Below are 17,043 nucleotides of genomic sequence, written 5' to 3'. Positions count from 1 at the left end.
TTGCTTTTAGACGCCTCAAGGTGCCCGCCAAGGGAGCTTCCTATAGCAAACGGGAGCTGTGCCGCTCCAAAATAAGGAATTTCTGTTAACAGAATAACAAATAACAGTTAGAATTATCCTACATCACAGCACTGATTTCAAAATGTTTGAGAATATATGCTGTGTGCTCTTGCTGCCCCCCCCTTCCCCAAATGGTCCAGCTGGAGCCTCCCAATGGTTTATAGTGTCTGCTGGGTAGGCATTTGGGCAGAGAGAGATTGGAGAGGCTAGTCAGGAGGGTTGGCTCTGTCCTGGGCTACTTCTAGAGGAGGTGGGCAACAGGAGGATGCTGGTTAAGCTAACAGCTATGCTGGACAGACCCTCCTACCCCCTCCAGGGCAGTCTGACAGCATTGGGCAGCTGTTGCACCCACCCTGCAAAAAGCAGTACTGCTGCTTATTCCTGCCTGGTGCTATTAGACTATTAAATCAATAAAAAAAATGTGCCAGCGTGTGGTGATTCTATCCCTTTATGCTTCTGTAAACTGCAACATCGTGTGTCTTACAGTGTGGCTTGGAAGGGTGCAGCATGGTGGTGATTATTCTTTCTACCTTTCATTTTCCTTCAGTTGGTTAAGAATTATAAATATTGCATGGGAAACCAAATGTTACACGGATAAATCTTGAAAAGACGCTGAAATTAACGTGGTATGTTGGGTTATTGTTGCAAGAAGAATCCTATTTTATTGGCCACGTGTGCGGGCGCCCCCTGCTGGTCGGCAGGAGACATGTCGAAACGGAACCGGAAGCTCCGTCTACTTTGTCTTTCGATAGGCGTCATTTTATCGACGAGGGTCAAGACACACTGAGCCTTAGAAAGGTAAAAGTTCAGATATCTCACAATGAACGCTAGCGGAATCGTGTTTTCACGACAAATGCTACTAAGCTATTCATTTTTAATACTTTGCGCAAAGTCTAATGTTTTATTCTTTTTTGGAAATGTCCCCAGGCATGCTAAGCTAACCTTCGGACTTTTCGATGTACATTGTACATCGGATTACTCTCAATAATACAGCAAAAACGTCGACTAATGTGCAGAGTTTCAGTCGAGACGGCTATTCATCATTCGATAAATGGAACAGTTTTTACAATGAGGGTAGCGTGGCGAACATTGCTTCATGTGAAGCTATCATAGCTAGCTGCTAGCCTAAGTGAGCTTTACAACGACGATGCATGGCGAATTCCGTTTTGAGAAATGAAAGATATCTGTGTATTTGGCACCTATAGGCGTGTTTGTAAAGCATCAACTTGGGTATACATTAATTACATTAATGTATATCTTTCCAAGTGGGAGTCGTTGGTCAGCTACAATTAACAAGAAATAATCCTATAAAATACTGTCAGTCCAGGGACTTCGCTATTCAATGATGGGTTTGGGTCTCTGATAGATTCGGATTCTATTTAATTACAAATAACGTAGATTTACAACATAGTGTCGAGTCGCAGTGTTACAGTATACGCGACAGCCGGCATGTAAATTTGAGAACGGTTATTTTGCAGATCTTCAAACTCAGCAATCTATTGTGCAACATAGTGAAAATAACATTTCTCATATCTGAAATAAAAACAGTGGAACAGGCTGTTTTCTATAGTGCAAAATAGTGAAAATGCACAATTGCTCACTACTTCAAAAACCAAATAAAGTGTTTGGATAGCAAAGAGCACATACAGGACATCGCTTGGACAAAGAAAAACCCTACGAGTCAACCATAAAATAACTCCCTTTAACAGGCTATAAATTAGGCTATATAACCATTTTTTCTGCATACTTTATGCTGCCAACAAAGTACTTTTGATCATCCTGGTCAAAAGGATTAAAATTTCGAATACAACTTGGAAAAGTGACAACCATAAATGATGTTCTTTGGCGAACCAATCGCGGTCCAGATGATACAATACCTACGTGAACCCCCCTAAAACACACATGTGGAAAACTGGCTGCGAGGCAGATATGGTGACGTCATCAACAAGCTTTACAGCGATGTATTACGTCTACTACCTCTGGCCTCTTGGAATGTATTCCAAATGGCTCCAATGTGGCAGTTGTAGGTTTGAAGCCAATCAAAAAATATATGGATGTTTTAAATTAATTCTGTTTTTTTCCCCCACCTTTAGCAACATTGACACTCCATCATGGTGAAAATATTCATCGGAAACTTGGCATCAGAGACGACATCAGATGAGATTCGCTCTCTCTTCTCCCAGTATGGCAAGATTGCCGAGTGCACCATTGTCAAGAACTTCGGTTTTGTGCACATGGATGACAAAGCCGAGGCGGATGAAGCCATCCGCAACCTCCACCAGTACGAGCTAAACGGCCAGCCCATGAACGTAGAGTTAAGCCGCGGCAAATCGAGAGGTTCCACTAAGCTGCACGTTGGCAATATTGCCTGTACCAATCAGGAGTTGAGGGCAAAGTTTGAAGAGTTTGGCGCCGTGCTGGAGTGCGACATAGTAAAAAACTATGCTTTTGTTCACATGGAGCGAATGGAAGATGCCATGGATGCCATTAATCAGTTAGACAACACAGCTTTTAAAGGTGAACTCTTGTGCTGTGCTTCATGAATTTTAACAGAATTTTCATCTATAAATAGTGTTTGTTTTTATTGTGAACTGAATGATGGCCACGTTTTGGGTAAGTAGGAATTGATGATTCGTTCAAGGCCTAGCTGAGGGCCAACTGGGCTGTTGGAAGAAACTGGAAGATGCTTCCTCACAGTTCCTTTCAACAGTCCAGTTGACTCAGATAGACCTTGAAGAACCACGATGGCCCGGATGAATGGGAACCTTCACGTTTGAGAGATGGTTTGATTTTAATCTGAAAAACCATCAACAGTCGCCACATTTTAAAGCTGGTATCCGTAATAGTATTTGGTGTCGCACATCTACGATTGTGTTTGACGCATCACGAGACATTTTACATACAATTAACTAGAGACTGAGCAGATCCACAGTCACACAACCGAAACTCAACCACGTAGACTCGGGTCCTGCTTGGGTTTACTTGTGTGCATTTTTGTATGTTTATTAACGCGGACATACATTTTGGACACAGATGCTAGTGCACTGATTGTTTTTTCGCACGGTCAATCCTTTGGCTTTCTCGCTTAGCACTTAATCCCAGTATAAACGGCTCTTATCTTTCAACATTATTTTACTTAGATTTCTTCACCGATTGGACAAAACGATGCATGGAAAGTTTACGGATTTCAGCTTTAATGTTTGCTTATTTCAAGCCCAAGTCTTGTTACTCTTTTGGAGCATAATACAGATTGGTGGATTACGTGACAAAATTCATCATGTGAATGATTAAGTCCTTATCCGGTTTTTTCTTTTTAAGGCAAACTGATGAGCGTGAAGCTTTCGACTAGCCGTCTGCGTACTGCGCCGGGAATGGGAAACCGATCGGGTTGTTATCGTTGTGGGCAAGAAGGCCACTGGTCCAAAGAATGCCCCCTAGACCAAAATGGCCACCCCCGAAACGGCTCAGAGCCAAACCCCGATGGCTACGATACTCCGAAATACGCCGGGCGTGGCAAAGGTTATCATCACGACTTCAGTGGCGATCCGGATCACGGTGGCGGCTACGCTGCAGTTCATGGTTTTTCCAGGGGTTCCGGTCACAGCAGCATGACAGGGTACAGAAGGGGCGCAGGCTATGAGAGCGCAGTGAAATACGGGATGCATCCAGGTTACAGCATAAGCGCCATCGGGGATCATAGCGTGGCTCGGATGTACGGCAGCGAGGCAGTGTACAGAAACGATGGCTCGGTCTGCGGCGCGGTACCATCCTTCCCGGTGCGACGGTTTCCTTACGACGAGAGGGATCCATACGGGGTCGTGGATTACTACGAGAAGTACAGGGCGAATACCTACGGAGGCAGTTATTTTGAAGAAAATCGCGCCGTGCCCGTGCCTGCTCCATCAGCATCCACCAACATACCTTTAATAAGAGAACGGGCGCCACCCTCGAGTATTGATCCATACGAGTGTCCCATTCCTCCTCCACCAACCACAGTCAGCTCATATTATATACGCGACCGAAGTCCGATTCGGAGAATCCCTGTAGCAGAAGGCTATTCATATGAGCATTCGCGCATTTCTCCTGTGCCCGCCGTCCCAAGAAGTTCTACCTTTGAGCATCCACGGGACCCTGCCACAGAGCAGGCACACTATACTTACTAATCTTTATTTTACCCAGTTAGATGTCTCATGCAGTGGAAAGAGTAGTATTTGTATCATAGAAACTTGTTTTTGGTAATGTTAAAGGCAGACATCAGCTTTCATATGAGTAAATGGGTAAGTTACTGCAAAATAGTAGGTTTCAGTGTTCATGTTGTCCCTGCAAAAAAAAAAAAACCTTTAAAGGCAGTAAAATTTTCATGAAAACATCTTTTAATTTTCCAGTTACATTTTAGTAATCCTGCAGATCAAAGATGACAGCCTCCATGGGGCAGTGCAGACACTCAATGTCTGCCCATCATGTAAAAACATAATTGTTCTCCAAGTGAAGTCAGATTATGCACTACTTCAGCTTGAAACATGTTTTATTGCATGGTGCATGCTTTAAAGGTTAGTCTTAAAGTGATTACATGTCATTACATTTAGTAGCTGCTTCCAGCATAATACTGTTTATTTTTATGTAATTGCATTTGTTCAGTTTTGCAAAATATCTGCAGTGGCAAAACTAGTTTAAATATTCTATACTTTCTCACATTGTTATATAAACATGGCAACATAGCACATGATCACAATGAAAAAAAAAACATCTGATGTTTGGTTTGTCAGAATTGGCAAAGATTTGTTTTCTGTGTGTCAGGTAGGTCATTTATTTTGATTAAGGGTAATAACTAATGTAAAATCTATAGCTTCACACCTTGAGCAAATTGTTTCCTGTGGACCTGATTGTGATTTCTTTATTTCTAATTGGTTCAAAATTAAATTCTGTCTGAAAACAGATTGTTTCTTTTTTAATCAATTGTGGGGTAAAAAGGAAAAGATCAAATATCCAAAATTCAAAGTTGCTACTTGCAAAACTAGGGAAAAGAAGATAGAGGACAGACCGCTCATTTTCCCACATTGTGACACACCTGTAGTATAGTATACGCGGGTAAATAGACACAATACAAGGTTACAAAACTAAGGTTGCTTTACGGTCAAACTCACTTAACTTTTGACCTTTAAGGTAAAAGTCCCTTTGGAAAGAGAAACATCACCTAAATTTATTGCATTTAATCAGAACACAGCTTTTAAAGGTGAACATGTGTGCTCTGCCTCATGAATTTTAACAGAATTTTCAATTAATGGTGTGTTTTTATTGTAAACTGGATTATGGCCACGTTTGAAGTGGGAATAGATGATTAGTTCAAGGTCTAGCTGAGGGCCTATTTTAGGTTGTCGGAAGAAACTAGAAGATGATTCAGTGTTTCAACAACCTCTCTCAGGGAGACCTTGAAGAACCAAGCATCAAATTTACCATCATCATGTTGCTTTGTGAGCAAAGCCACATTACTCTAACCTTTTGGATGATCAAAGGTCAAAGCTCCTTTTGTATCTGGAACATCGCCAGAATTGAATCGCATTTTCTTCGGCCACCTGGGGACTTTTTCTGAGTTTAACTACAAATACGTTGATAACTTTAGTTATTAGTGATACGTCATGTCGATGAACGGCAACAAACGCCAGCTGTAACGTAACCTCCTTGGTAGTTAGAAACACCATTAAGACTAGTTTGAGCTTGCTAACACTCGATCATTAGTATATCAGATCTATAAGCAGAATTACTTTCTTTTCGAAAACGTTGCCTTTTGATTGAAATCCGAGTTTAGTTTCAATATTTGTATTTGGTGCTACGGCGTGAAATTTAACTCCAGTGCGTGAAGTCCGCCTTGTTTGCACGATAAAACGAATTTAAATCGCTTTTAATCGATTCAGAAAGCGGAAGTGATCGCGACCAATGAGAAGACTCAACTAATAGAATTCCTCTATTGGGCCGTGACGTCATGCCCGTTTCCCTTTGTGGCTAAATGCCTGTCGCCATTTTGACTGCAACAACGTGAAAGTGATTGTGTTGGATCTCCCGTGATATATTTATTTAATAAGCATATACCCGGATCGACTTATTTACAGAGGAACGGGCATTTTTGGAAACCGAAAATGGCCACAGGAGCAAATGCAACTCCTTTGGGGAAGTTGCATCCAAGTATCGGCGCGAAGCGGGGATTCGACGCTGGGCCTGGTGCGGGTAATGGCTTGATGCCCGCACCTGGGCCCCCTGCAACATTTCCGTCGCTGCAAGGTTTCCAGCCCCCGATACCGAACCCATCTCTTCAGTCGCACCAGTTTGCCCCAGGGCCGGGCTTTTCAGCCGTTCCACAACAAGCTCCCGGTGGTGCGGTGGCCAAACCAGGTAAGTTAGCTCAATGTCGGGGAAGTCAGGCCTGTCAGCGCGTTAGCATTCATCATGCTAACTGCTAGTGGCTAAGTAGCAACAGCCCGAGGCCCCGTATCAACGGTGCAGCAAAGGTTGGATATAAAAGAAAGTAGTGCTCACCACATTTGCATGTCCATTTTGCTCAACCACATGTCACACAAAGGCACATTGTGTCGGGAGTAAAAGGAAGTCGGGCAAACGTTTGTTTCTGTTGAGTAGTTTAAGAAGTTTAAGACGACAATATAACGCAGTGGTTCAACGTATATTTAGTATTTATGCTCAGACGGGACTCTTTATGTTCTACTTAAGTCATTTCTAAGCTCTAAGTGGAAGTGAAGTAAAATAAATTCTGAGGAGGACGGTTGTTCTTTGTTTGCTTGAAATATTTAGCGCCATCTCTCTTGTCCTGGTAGCCATTATGTTGTCCCGAAATGTCCCTCAATTGGGTTCTTATCACAGTGTAACCTTTCCCTGTGTTAACTTTCTGAACCCGGAAGTCAAAACGAAGACAGTTAATGCCAAACTCGCCACTTGAGGTTCGAGTTTTCAGTCAACTACTCGGTTTTAGATTCCATTTGATACAGGTGAGACAGCAGCTGTTGCTCTGTTCACTTTCATTGGTGGTTTTCCTGGAGGCTGTTTTCTAGTTCCAATTTCTGTTGCTGTGTTTCATGTGGCGGGATGGATGTACATCAATCCCCCTTCCCCTTCTATTCCTGCAGATTTTGGTCAGAAGAAGCAAAGGAAAAAGAGCCGCTGGAGCAGTGAGACGCCTGACCAAAAGACGGTTATACCAGGCATGCCCACAGTCATTCCCCCTGGGTTGACCCGGGATCAAGAGAGAGCCTATATAGGTAAAGTTCTGATGATTAACTATTTGAACTTAACTGGTTTTACTGTGGCAGATCAGCTGGTAATGAAAACATTGACTAGATGGCCTCTGCTAGCTACTAGTTGTGTTGAGTTGTTGATAACTGCTGTTATTTTTTCATTCCTATAAGTGTAATCCTGTTCCTATCTGTAGTGCTGTGACCCACAATGTCCCAATTTCTAAAGTCCATATATGTTTGTGATGGTTCATGATGCAGTTATCCAATATTGTCTTAATGCTTTTCAACTCAACTGCCTTACAGCAGCAGCAATGTAGTAGCGGCAGCATATTATATTGTTGGCCCGTATCGGGAAGGTTTTGTTCCTTCACTATCGGACATTATTTTTGGTGTCGTGGCATTTTGGTATATAATGATTTGCATTCATCTCACTTAACATTTTCTTCACCGACCTGATAGATTCTGTAAAGCAACCCAAAGTGAACTATTGTAAGATTAAATGTATTTTATAGTGTATATTGTTACAGCGTTCCCAATATGCATTTGGTGACTAATGTATTCTTTTTCCATTGCCTACGAGATGCATTTATCTGTCATTGCAACCTCCCAGAGTTAGATCTGTGGAATAAAATGTGACCGGATTCACATTTTATTCAAATAAATACAATGGTTTGGCTGTTGATTATTCAAAGTCTTTGAGGACATTGTAGCGCATTTCAATCAGAAAGCCGGCACCAACTTTGCACTCGCAATTTTAGATTTCAGATGTCATCCTGAAAAATGGGTCATTACTGCCGTGTTTTTGGCTGTCCAAGAAAATTAGTTAAGCACTGCCAATATCAGCATTTCATTTATCTGAGAAGAAATGTACAGAACAAATTGGAACGTTATCTAAAGTCTGGTGTAGCTTGGCTAAAGAACCGCCTCCTTTCCCCAAACCTTTTCCTACTTCTCTCTGATTTTGGCAGTCTGCAAACCTTCAAAGGTTTTTCTCAGTCTGATTTGAGCAGCTGAAAACACGTGAAATCCCCTCTTTATGGACAAAAGTATTTGGCCACGCCTGTTGACCATTGCATACAGATGTCTCAGTCGGACCTGTTGCCACAGGTGTGTTTATCGTCACGTATTTGCATTCTCCGCCTGCAAACATTTGTGAAACGAAATGGACCGCGCACAGAAGAACAAGGAGAAGACGACGTAAATGAGGCACAATGAGGCAACTGCAAAGATGCACGGCGCTGATTACATAACGGGCGTGTTCCCAACCTCCACTGACATTAACACAAGCATGAGAGCTATGCCGCAGGAGCTTTAAGGAACACGTTTACATGGCCGAGCAGCTGCAAGCACACCTAGCATTGCCAAGGTCGCCCAAGTATCGGGTGGTGCGTTTTTAAAGCACGCCGTGGACTGTGGAGCGTCGGAGCTGTGTTCTCTGGACTGTCCGATCAATCCGGTGAATGCTGGCGTCGGAGGGGTAAAGTTAAGATGTTGCGGAAGAGTTGGGAAGTCCTGAAATGAGGAGTAACATTTGTGCCCGACTTCCAAAGAAAATTGGCACGTCTTTCTACGGTTCCAAGGGAGACGCTCCGAGGTCTCGTGGGAAGCCTTTCAAGAAGTGTCGACGTCATTACCGAGTGGTCCCAATACTTTTGTCCATTTATCAATCTATATCGCTCTATCGATACACAAATGTAAAGAAACAATATCGTAAACGGCACAAGGATTTCATTCATGATGAACTAAATTGGAATTAGGGTAGAGTTGGGGGGGATTTGTTATATTTTACTCAATCTGCTCTGTTTTTGTGCTGCCATGACTGAGTTCTGATTTGCCTTAGTTTTGGGACAAGTGGTCTAAAAATGTCTTGATGTTTTCTGATTATTTAGTCCCTAATCAAGTTAGAGCAAGCGGCCAGGCATTACATTATGTCTACTTCTGTTGTATGATTGGCCCCCCTTTTGCTGCTAAAACAGCCCTGGGTTCCATTTGATGTAGAAGATGATGGCCCAGCTGCTTCTTCCATGATTCTCCTGCTCTTAAAACATCAAATTTGAAGATGCACTGTTAATTTATGGCCACCTGTATCCCAGGTGCCACAATAGAGACGTTGAGTGTTCACTCCAGCCTGTCGTAATGTGATGCCTGATCGACATATTCTAATAGTTTAATTGTTAAAGTGTCATCTTTAGATAAGTGCTGTGTTAGTTGAAAAAATGGTGCAATTTGCTTTTCCTTTTTATTTTAGACAGTCAACCATGAGATGATGCTCTCGTATGTAGAGCATTGTCTCTCTATTCTTGTTGTGGTAACCAAACTTCTCTCCATCCTTGTTTTTCTTTCCTAACCTGAATTCTTCCAGTTCAACTGCAGATCGAAGACCTGACTCGTAAACTGCGTACAGGAGACCTGGGAATCCCTGTTAACCCTGAGGACAGGTTGGAAAATGATTAAACCCATGAACAGTAACACTTTCTCTACCTTCTTGAAGAAAATTGTTAATTCAGTAGCTTATTTTTTAGCCTAAATTAAGTAATATTGCTTGATATAGTCAATTTTTAAAATGTTAACAGTTTGAAAACCTAGTGATAGAAAATATAAAAATATTTCATTATGTTTGAGAATCTCTCAGAGACTGCTGATGATTCCATTTGTTTGTTAATCATATTACATTGAAATTGTTGAGGCAAAAAAAACAATTCAACAGATGTAGTTGTAAGGATCCTTTGTAAAATTTAAGACTTATAATGTATATAGAAAAGTGCAAGGTAAGGCCACGTAATCATTTTTATTAAATCCACATGTTCTTGTGTACAACTTTTGAAATGGAATAGTTGCACACAGTTGTCATTTTAGAGTAGTGTAGGGGAAACACACACTCGGACATAGTGGAATGTGCATTCATGGCACTGAATGGACACATAAGCACAACTCTTTATTATCCATTTATGTAGCGTCTTGCATTTCATTTGCAATACTGAGAACAAGTGAAGGGCTTGCAAAATACCTCGAAATATAGCCTTGTCCATCTACTTTGGACGTCTAAAACCAGTTATGTTTTAACTTGTGCCAGTTTCTCCCAGTGCAGCTTTGTCCTTTACAATAGAGGCAGTTTGAATTAAATGTTTTAATTCTAAATGATAAATATTGTTTAGTGAAACATTTTAGCTGTGGCAAAATATAATAAACTGCTCAGAGTAGAAATGAACAGTCATCATCAGAATAATTTAACCTAGATATTGATAATGATGGCTGAGTTTATCATTAAACATTCAGCAAGTCTCTGAAAGAGCTAATTATTCTGTGTGTTTATATCTACACACAGGACTGTGCAAAGCTTCTAGGCTGGTGTGGAAAATGCTATAAACTAAGAATACTTAGTGTGATTTCCCTTTGCTATTAAAACAGCATCAGTTTTAAAGGAACTCTGTTGGTTTTAGGTTGTTCCTCTTCTATTTGTATCACCCCAGGCTTGATGGTGTTAAAGCTAGAGCGCCGTTGGGACCATACCTTCACTTAAGCCCTTATCACATTAGCCAAAAGCGCATTACGACCGTTAACCATCAGCATTTGAGGCAGTGTGAACAGGAAATAATGGCTTTTAGACTTGGGTTGTTGTATTTTTATAGCTTCTTTTTCATTGGCATTGCAAATTTTTTCTTCTCTTTAAAATTCAGCATTGCAAAATATAAATTTTAAATTAATATTAAATTTTAAATTTTTCTAGTCAGTAGTTTTCCCACGTGTTTTGAAACGACGGAAATAATGTCTTTGCGTAAGCATTCTTTGCTTACATCATTTCCCCACACCTGCCTAAAACCTTTGTTCTGTGTGTTTAAGTGGCGTCACGTGCAAATTTAGTCCTCTAGCCTTCGCTAAATGTGGTTCGCCCCACTGCTTCTGTTTCGTGTTCTGTTTAGTATGCTGTGTGAATATATGAACATATACATGATGGTTGTCTTTATTTGTCCGAAACAGGTTATTGGTAACTTAAATTTAACAAATCATTTTCAGGTTTGTTATAATAAACCTTAAAATTCAAAATTGAAATGGCAAAAAAAAAAAAGGCTCTATTAGAGTTTCAAGTTTTTAGCTGACCCGACTGGGGTACAGCGTACTCGCCATTGATGAGTTAGCCCCCGGGAGATGTAGACTTGGGCTTTGTCCTGCTCTTTACACATTATGGTTTTCCCATCATGTGTCATGAAATATTTCCATCTATAGAGACGGGGAGGGGTATGTTTTCCTTTTGGCCTCTGGAGGTTTGGAGTAAACGTTCCAGAAGTGTATGTATTCTGGAAGAACCGTGGCGAGCTGTTAACATAGATTGCATCATAATCTGTTCCTACAGGAAGTGGCTTGGTCTCAAGAGTGTGTGAAGATGACCTTTCCTAGCTAGAGATCTGTCTTCTTATAGTTTCTCTTCATAAACAGATGTTTCCAGAGCAACCTCTATACCTAATGGCAGAGTTGCAGCATTTGATTAATCTCTCATTGGTCTAATGCGACAGAACCATCCAGGAGTGTTACAGGTCATCACTGGTGGATGTGTATTAAGAGGGGAAAACTTCTCAGCATATGGTCAAAGATGTGATGCTTTGATTTTTGAGCATAGGAAACATGGATATCTAATCATAATTCCTTTTCTCTAACCCAAATTACCCCAAATCTACCTAACCCCCTTTTTTAAGCACAGAGCCTCTTTAACACAGCAGCACAGGTTTTCAGCATCCAATGGGAGGTACGGACCTCTTCCACCACATCAACACCAAGCAACTCTCAAAGCCAACGGTTCTGCATAGGATTGCAAATTTTTGCTATTCGTTTATTTAATTCTCTCTCTAAGCAAACAAGCCAGTGTGCAGGTTTAGTTGTGGCCACGGATTTGTCCCCCCCCCCCCCCCCCGTACGGCTCACAGGATACAGTAATAGCATATAGCTATTGCTTTTGACAGTACTTGTATAAAAGAATGTATCCCAGAGTTTGAAATGTCCGCGCAGACGTTTGCTTTTGCAGGGGTTGAGAGACGTAGTCTTAGTTTTCACACACATTTATTCTAGGAATTCTTTATAATTGTTCCCATTTAAGAATTCAAATTGTTTGGTTAGCTTTAGGTAGCTCGTGTAGCATATCTGAAATGATGAGGCCGCACGTTAAGAGAGGTATCAATGATGCCTTTGTTCTCTTCTGTCTGCCATTTTTAGGTCCCCCTCTCCAGAGCCCATATACAACAGCGAAGGCAAGAGGCTGAACACGCGCGAATATCGCACGCGGAAAAAGATCGAGGAAGAGCGTCACTCTCTCATCACTGAGATGGTTGGGCTTAACCCAGACTTCAAGCCTCCCGCAGACTACAAGTAGGATTCCACCTGTCCTGTAATGTGCATTTCACAAAAAGGCACCGGATCGTAGCAAGAAATTAATTTCTAATTTAAAACAACTGAAAAAGATGGCAGACGTCTTGATGCCTATTGAGCTTTTTTGCAAAAGAAGGGTAATTATTACGTCTAAACCTCTTTTTTTTAGACCTCCTGCCACCAGAGTTAGCGACAAAGTTATGATCCCCCAAGACGAGTATCCCGAGATCAATTTTGTCGGCCTGTTAATTGGGCCGCGGTAAGCGGATTTTATCTCTTACATTTCGAGATTGAATACGACTTTGTGTTTAGGCCTCCCCATTCACCCCCCCCCCCTCATATTGTTACCAGTGGCAATACTCTGAAGAACATTGAAAAGGAATGTTGCGCCAAAATCATGATCCGGGGCAAAGGCTCCGTAAAGGAGGGGAAGGTCGGCCGGAAGGACGGCCAGATGCTGCCGGGAGAAGACGAGCCTCTGCACGCCCTGGTCACAGCCAACACCATGGAAAATGTGAAGAAAGCCGTGGAGCAGGTGGGCGCTTGAGCAGATTCTTGAGCCACGCAATAATAAATGACTCCAGGCGTGTGTTTTGCTTTGAGATCGCAATCGCGTACGGCACAATAACGGTGGCAAATGTGTGCGTTCAGATCCGCAACATCCTGAAACAAGGCATCGAGACACCCGAGGATCAAAACGACCTCCGAAAGATGCAGCTGAGAGAGCTGGCCCGACTCAACGGGACCCTCAGGGAGGACGACAACAGGTCGGCGTCGTTATGGCGGTCAGGGAAGGGAAACGCAGTGGAATTCTGAGTGTGCGTGATTGTGTCCGCAGGATCCTGCGTCCATGGCAGAACACGGAACCACGAAGCATCACCAACACCACCCTCTGTACAAAGTGTGGTGGAGCAGGACACATCTCCTCTGACTGCAAATACACCAGGTGGGGGGGGGGGTCAAACCTTTTTCATTTTTTAATATGATGCAGCCTTATTTATGTTGTTCTATACACTTATGTGTGTGTGTGTGTAGCTCATTTACTGCACACAGACCACCTGGCAGCGAGCCCCCTCAGTCGGCCCAGGACAAGGCACGTATGGACAAGGAGTACCTGTCCCTCATGGCCGAGCTGGGAGAGGCTCCGGTCCCCACCTCTGGAGGACATTCCATCAGCCAGGGCGGGGGGCCTCGGGTGTCTGGAGCGAATAGCCAAGCGCCGATGGTCAGCTGGCACAGTTGTGGCCTCGATAACCTTGTGGGGGAAACCAGCTGGACTGAAGCCTGAGTATCTTTGTTCTGTGCAGCATAACCGGCCTCCTTGGATGAATTCCGGCCCAGCTGAGAACAGGAGCTACCACAGCATGCCCGGAGCCCCCGGAGGCCCTCACAGCTACCCTCCCCCGATGCCAAGCATGGGAGGCCCTCCAATGCCCCCCAACCCCAACGGCATGCCACCACCATGGATGCAGCCCCCGCCCCCTCCAATGGGCCAGAATCCAGGTCCTCACGGACATCCGATGGGTAAGAGCTAGGGAGTTGGCCCCCGCTCTCAGGTTTGGATCATTCCTGAGAAGTTAAACCAGCATTTCCTCAGTGTCTCTTTCTTCCTATTTTTGGATTTATTTTTTTTTTCATTTGTTTAGTTTTCGTCAAACATTCACTTTTTCCTCTATGGGAGTGGACAAGAGGGTACCTGAAATGGTTCACTGCTAAAAGCTTCCTGTTACAACTACAGACGAATCCTGATATTTAAGATATGGCAGTGCTGTACTTATTTATACTTGATTGTTTAAAACAATCTTTGTCCTGTATATTCAGGTTTAAGTGCTTAAATGGTGTCTATCAGTGCTCTAAAACCCCCACGAACACGTTAAACAAGTCCGAATAAACCCGAGTCATGCCGGAGCAATTACACCTCAGTGTGTTGTCCAACAAAATGGTGGGCTGTCATGGTAATGCTGTCATGGTAACGCCTCATGTCTGCTGTCTCTTCCAGTGAGTATGATGCCCCCGCCGCCTCCTCCCCCGGGTAACCAGCCACCTCCTCCCCCATCTGGACCCTTGCCACCATGGCAACAGCAGCCTCCGCCTCCACCCCCCACCAGCAGCATGGCAACATCTACACCGTTGCCCTGGCAACAAAGTAAGTCTAAAAAACTTCATCCCATCGTGTATCTGTTAGGGAAAGCGACGGCACCCAGTTGACGCCGCCTTCTTTTGTCGCAGATACGACCACCACATCCAGTCCGGGCTCTGCCACCCTGCCGCCATGGCAGCAGCCTCAGCAGCCCGCAGCCTCCGGGTCCCAGCCCCCGCCATCCATGGTCCCGCCTCCCCCTGGCGTCCAGCCGCCGCTGCCTCCCGGCGCTCCTCCGCCACCACCACCTCCTCCTCCCCCCGGCTCAAGCGCCATGTTGTACGCTCCACCACCGCCTCCTCCACCCATGGACCCTTCAAATTTTGTCACCATGATGGGAATGGGGGTACCAGGGATGCCGCCCTTCGCTATGCCCCCCGCCCCTCCACCGCCTCCACCCCAGAATTAACCCTGCAGAGTTGTACTTCTACACATTGTGCAGAAAAGATGAGCAGTGCTTTATTTTTGTTGATTATCAATATTGTGAAGACTTAATTTGAGACGACAGCGAGTTCACTTTGTCCGGTTGTGTAACTTAAACTAATGGAATTTGTTCCTATACGGCAGGTTATCGTACGTTGGTCAGAGATCCATCGTATGTTTCATACTATATGTATGTACATATTGTGGAAAATAAATTCCTGCTGAGCATTGTGTTGGCTTTTGGAAAGTTGAATTGGATTTGGTTTTTTTGCATGCCTTAAGCATGTCAGACTAAATTATTACTTTCTGTTAATGTGGTTTCTTTACAAAGTATGTTCTTTTTTTTCTTTTTTTTATCCCAGATGTCAATAACTTGGCACTAAATTTCTGAAGAGCACAGTAATGTTTGATCCGCCTGACTTTAAGGGGAAGGCCTAACCAGGTACAGCTGCACTTGGGAAAAATGAACATTGTCAAATTTCACCTGTCCCGTCAGTTCCAACACTGTAAAATCTGCCATTTTAATTTTCACTCTGCCCAAAAACACAAGTTAAGAATCAGTGGAGATGCTACTACAAAATAAGAGCATCAGACTATCTGTTAGGTCTTCGAGAACCCAAAACGTAGAGTAATTGTTCTCTATATTCGTCTCATTTCCTGTGCCGTGTTATTTTTGCATGAAACTGAAAAATATTGCCCCTGCAGTCATTAGCAAAGAAAACAGTTACTTTTACTGTTTCTGGTTTAAGTCATAGCTTGAATACCTGTTTGTATATTTTTTTTAATCATTAAATTGATCAGTTTCACCATTTTTGGCAAAGTGTCGTCTGGTCCCTTCTTTCAAAGATCGCAGGACTGATTTGAAATATATTAAACTGTGATAAACCCAGTCCTGGTTGGACAGTGAACCCTGCTGGATTGGGGCCCTTGTAGAACTGGTTTGAAGTGCTCTAAATATAGTGAGCTGCTTTATATGGAGATCCTTGGACTGGTGTTCTGAGCCACTGCAAAATGTCAATAACTTGCACAAGGACGACTTAATGCTCCGGGAATCTCCCGGCACTGCTGCTCCTCCCAGCCCTCTTGCAAAGTTCTGGTTCACAAGGGAGTCTAGAGCCGCAAACTCTAGAATATGTTAACTCGAATGTAAAATATAGGAATTAATTGTTGAATCAAATATGTAAATCAGATAAAAACAGGAGTAATTTGTTTTATTCTAGGGGTATAGTTGTTTAAAAGGAGACTACAGTTCCCATGATGCTCAAAGAAGACAACGGTGGTGTGCTGTAGCTTTTATCCTCTCGCATTACTTGGCACACATATGTACCGGTAGGTTCTTTACACTTTTTATTCTCTAAACATCATCCTATGTGTTTATGTCCACCAGATGTGACAAGTCAACTTTTTTTGGACTCCCTTGTTCTGCAGCAGGGGTAATGGCGCTGACCACAAGTTCCTGCTGGTTTGGATCTATGGGCCGTCCCTGATTGGGCTCCTTTTGTAATTTTTTTTTTCTTAATTTTTTCCCCCTCAGCTCTGTTCTCTTTGAGGCTCTGACAAGGCCAGTCTTTGTTTTTAGCTCTTTCTGGCACTATGCTGGCGTGCTAAAGGACTTTGTGTGCATGAGACAGGGACTTCCTGGGGCCTTTTTAGACAGAGGCTACTGTGAGTTGTGTGTGAAAAGCTAATTTTCTTGTGTACTTTTATAATAAGTGTTTGTGTTGTTCATTGTGGTTTCTTGTATGTTGAGACTGATTTTAATTCTATTTTTTTGGGAGGTGCTGCAGCCTGTGATGGAGACATTTCCCTGGTGGAGACGTT

General features: G+C 43.1%; 2 protein-coding genes across 2 annotated transcripts; both read left to right on the top strand.

Annotated features, from left to right (window-relative positions):
- Nucleotides 1-711: 711 nt before the first annotated feature.
- On the top strand, nucleotides 712-4,995 carry rbm4.1 (RNA binding motif protein 4.1). The gene is made up of 3 exons (XM_003966816.3): nucleotides 712-858; nucleotides 2,154-2,577; nucleotides 3,379-4,995. Exons 2-3 carry the CDS (start codon nucleotides 2,172-2,174, stop codon nucleotides 4,221-4,223), a joined length of 1,251 nt encoding a protein of 416 aa, XP_003966865.1. The 5' UTR covers nucleotides 712-858; nucleotides 2,154-2,171; the 3' UTR covers nucleotides 4,224-4,995.
- A 1,053-nt stretch (nucleotides 4,996-6,048) lies between these two features.
- sf1 (splicing factor 1) lies at nucleotides 6,049-16,042 on the top strand. Its single transcript, XM_029840570.1, has 12 exons — nucleotides 6,049-6,447; nucleotides 7,194-7,325; nucleotides 9,664-9,739; nucleotides 12,507-12,659; nucleotides 12,829-12,918; nucleotides 13,011-13,194; nucleotides 13,311-13,426; nucleotides 13,498-13,605; nucleotides 13,695-13,884; nucleotides 13,967-14,183; nucleotides 14,659-14,805; nucleotides 14,889-16,042. Exons 1-12 carry the CDS (start codon nucleotides 6,195-6,197, stop codon nucleotides 15,206-15,208), a joined length of 1,986 nt encoding a protein of 661 aa, XP_029696430.1. The 5' UTR covers nucleotides 6,049-6,194; the 3' UTR covers nucleotides 15,209-16,042.
- Nucleotides 16,043-17,043: the final 1,001 nt, after the last annotated feature.

This window comes from Takifugu rubripes, chromosome 8 (genome assembly GCF_901000725.2).
Source record: "Takifugu rubripes chromosome 8, fTakRub1.2, whole genome shotgun sequence".
NCBI classification, from domain to species: Eukaryota; Metazoa; Chordata; class Actinopteri; order Tetraodontiformes; family Tetraodontidae; genus Takifugu; species Takifugu rubripes.
Note: the sequence above shows the minus strand (reverse complement) of the source record. Positions and strands in the feature narration are given on the sequence as shown.

Bases quoted from the DNA above. Each gene is read 5' to 3' on its own strand.
- rbm4.1 (XM_003966816.3), top strand. From the start codon at position 2,172: ATGGTGAAAATATTCATCGGAAACTTGGCATCAGAGACGACATCAGAT. The intron at 2,578-3,378 runs GTGAACTCTTGT...TTTCTTTTTAAG, and splicing joins AGACAACACAGCTTTTAAAG to GCAAACTGATGAGCGTGAAG.
- sf1 (XM_029840570.1), top strand. From the start codon at position 6,195: ATGGCCACAGGAGCAAATGCAACTCCTTTGGGGAAGTTGCATCCAAGT. The intron at 9,740-12,506 runs GTTGGAAAATGA...TGCCATTTTTAG, and splicing joins CCTGTTAACCCTGAGGACAG to GTCCCCCTCTCCAGAGCCCA. The intron at 13,427-13,497 runs GTCGGCGTCGTT...TTGTGTCCGCAG, and splicing joins CTCAGGGAGGACGACAACAG to GATCCTGCGTCCATGGCAGA.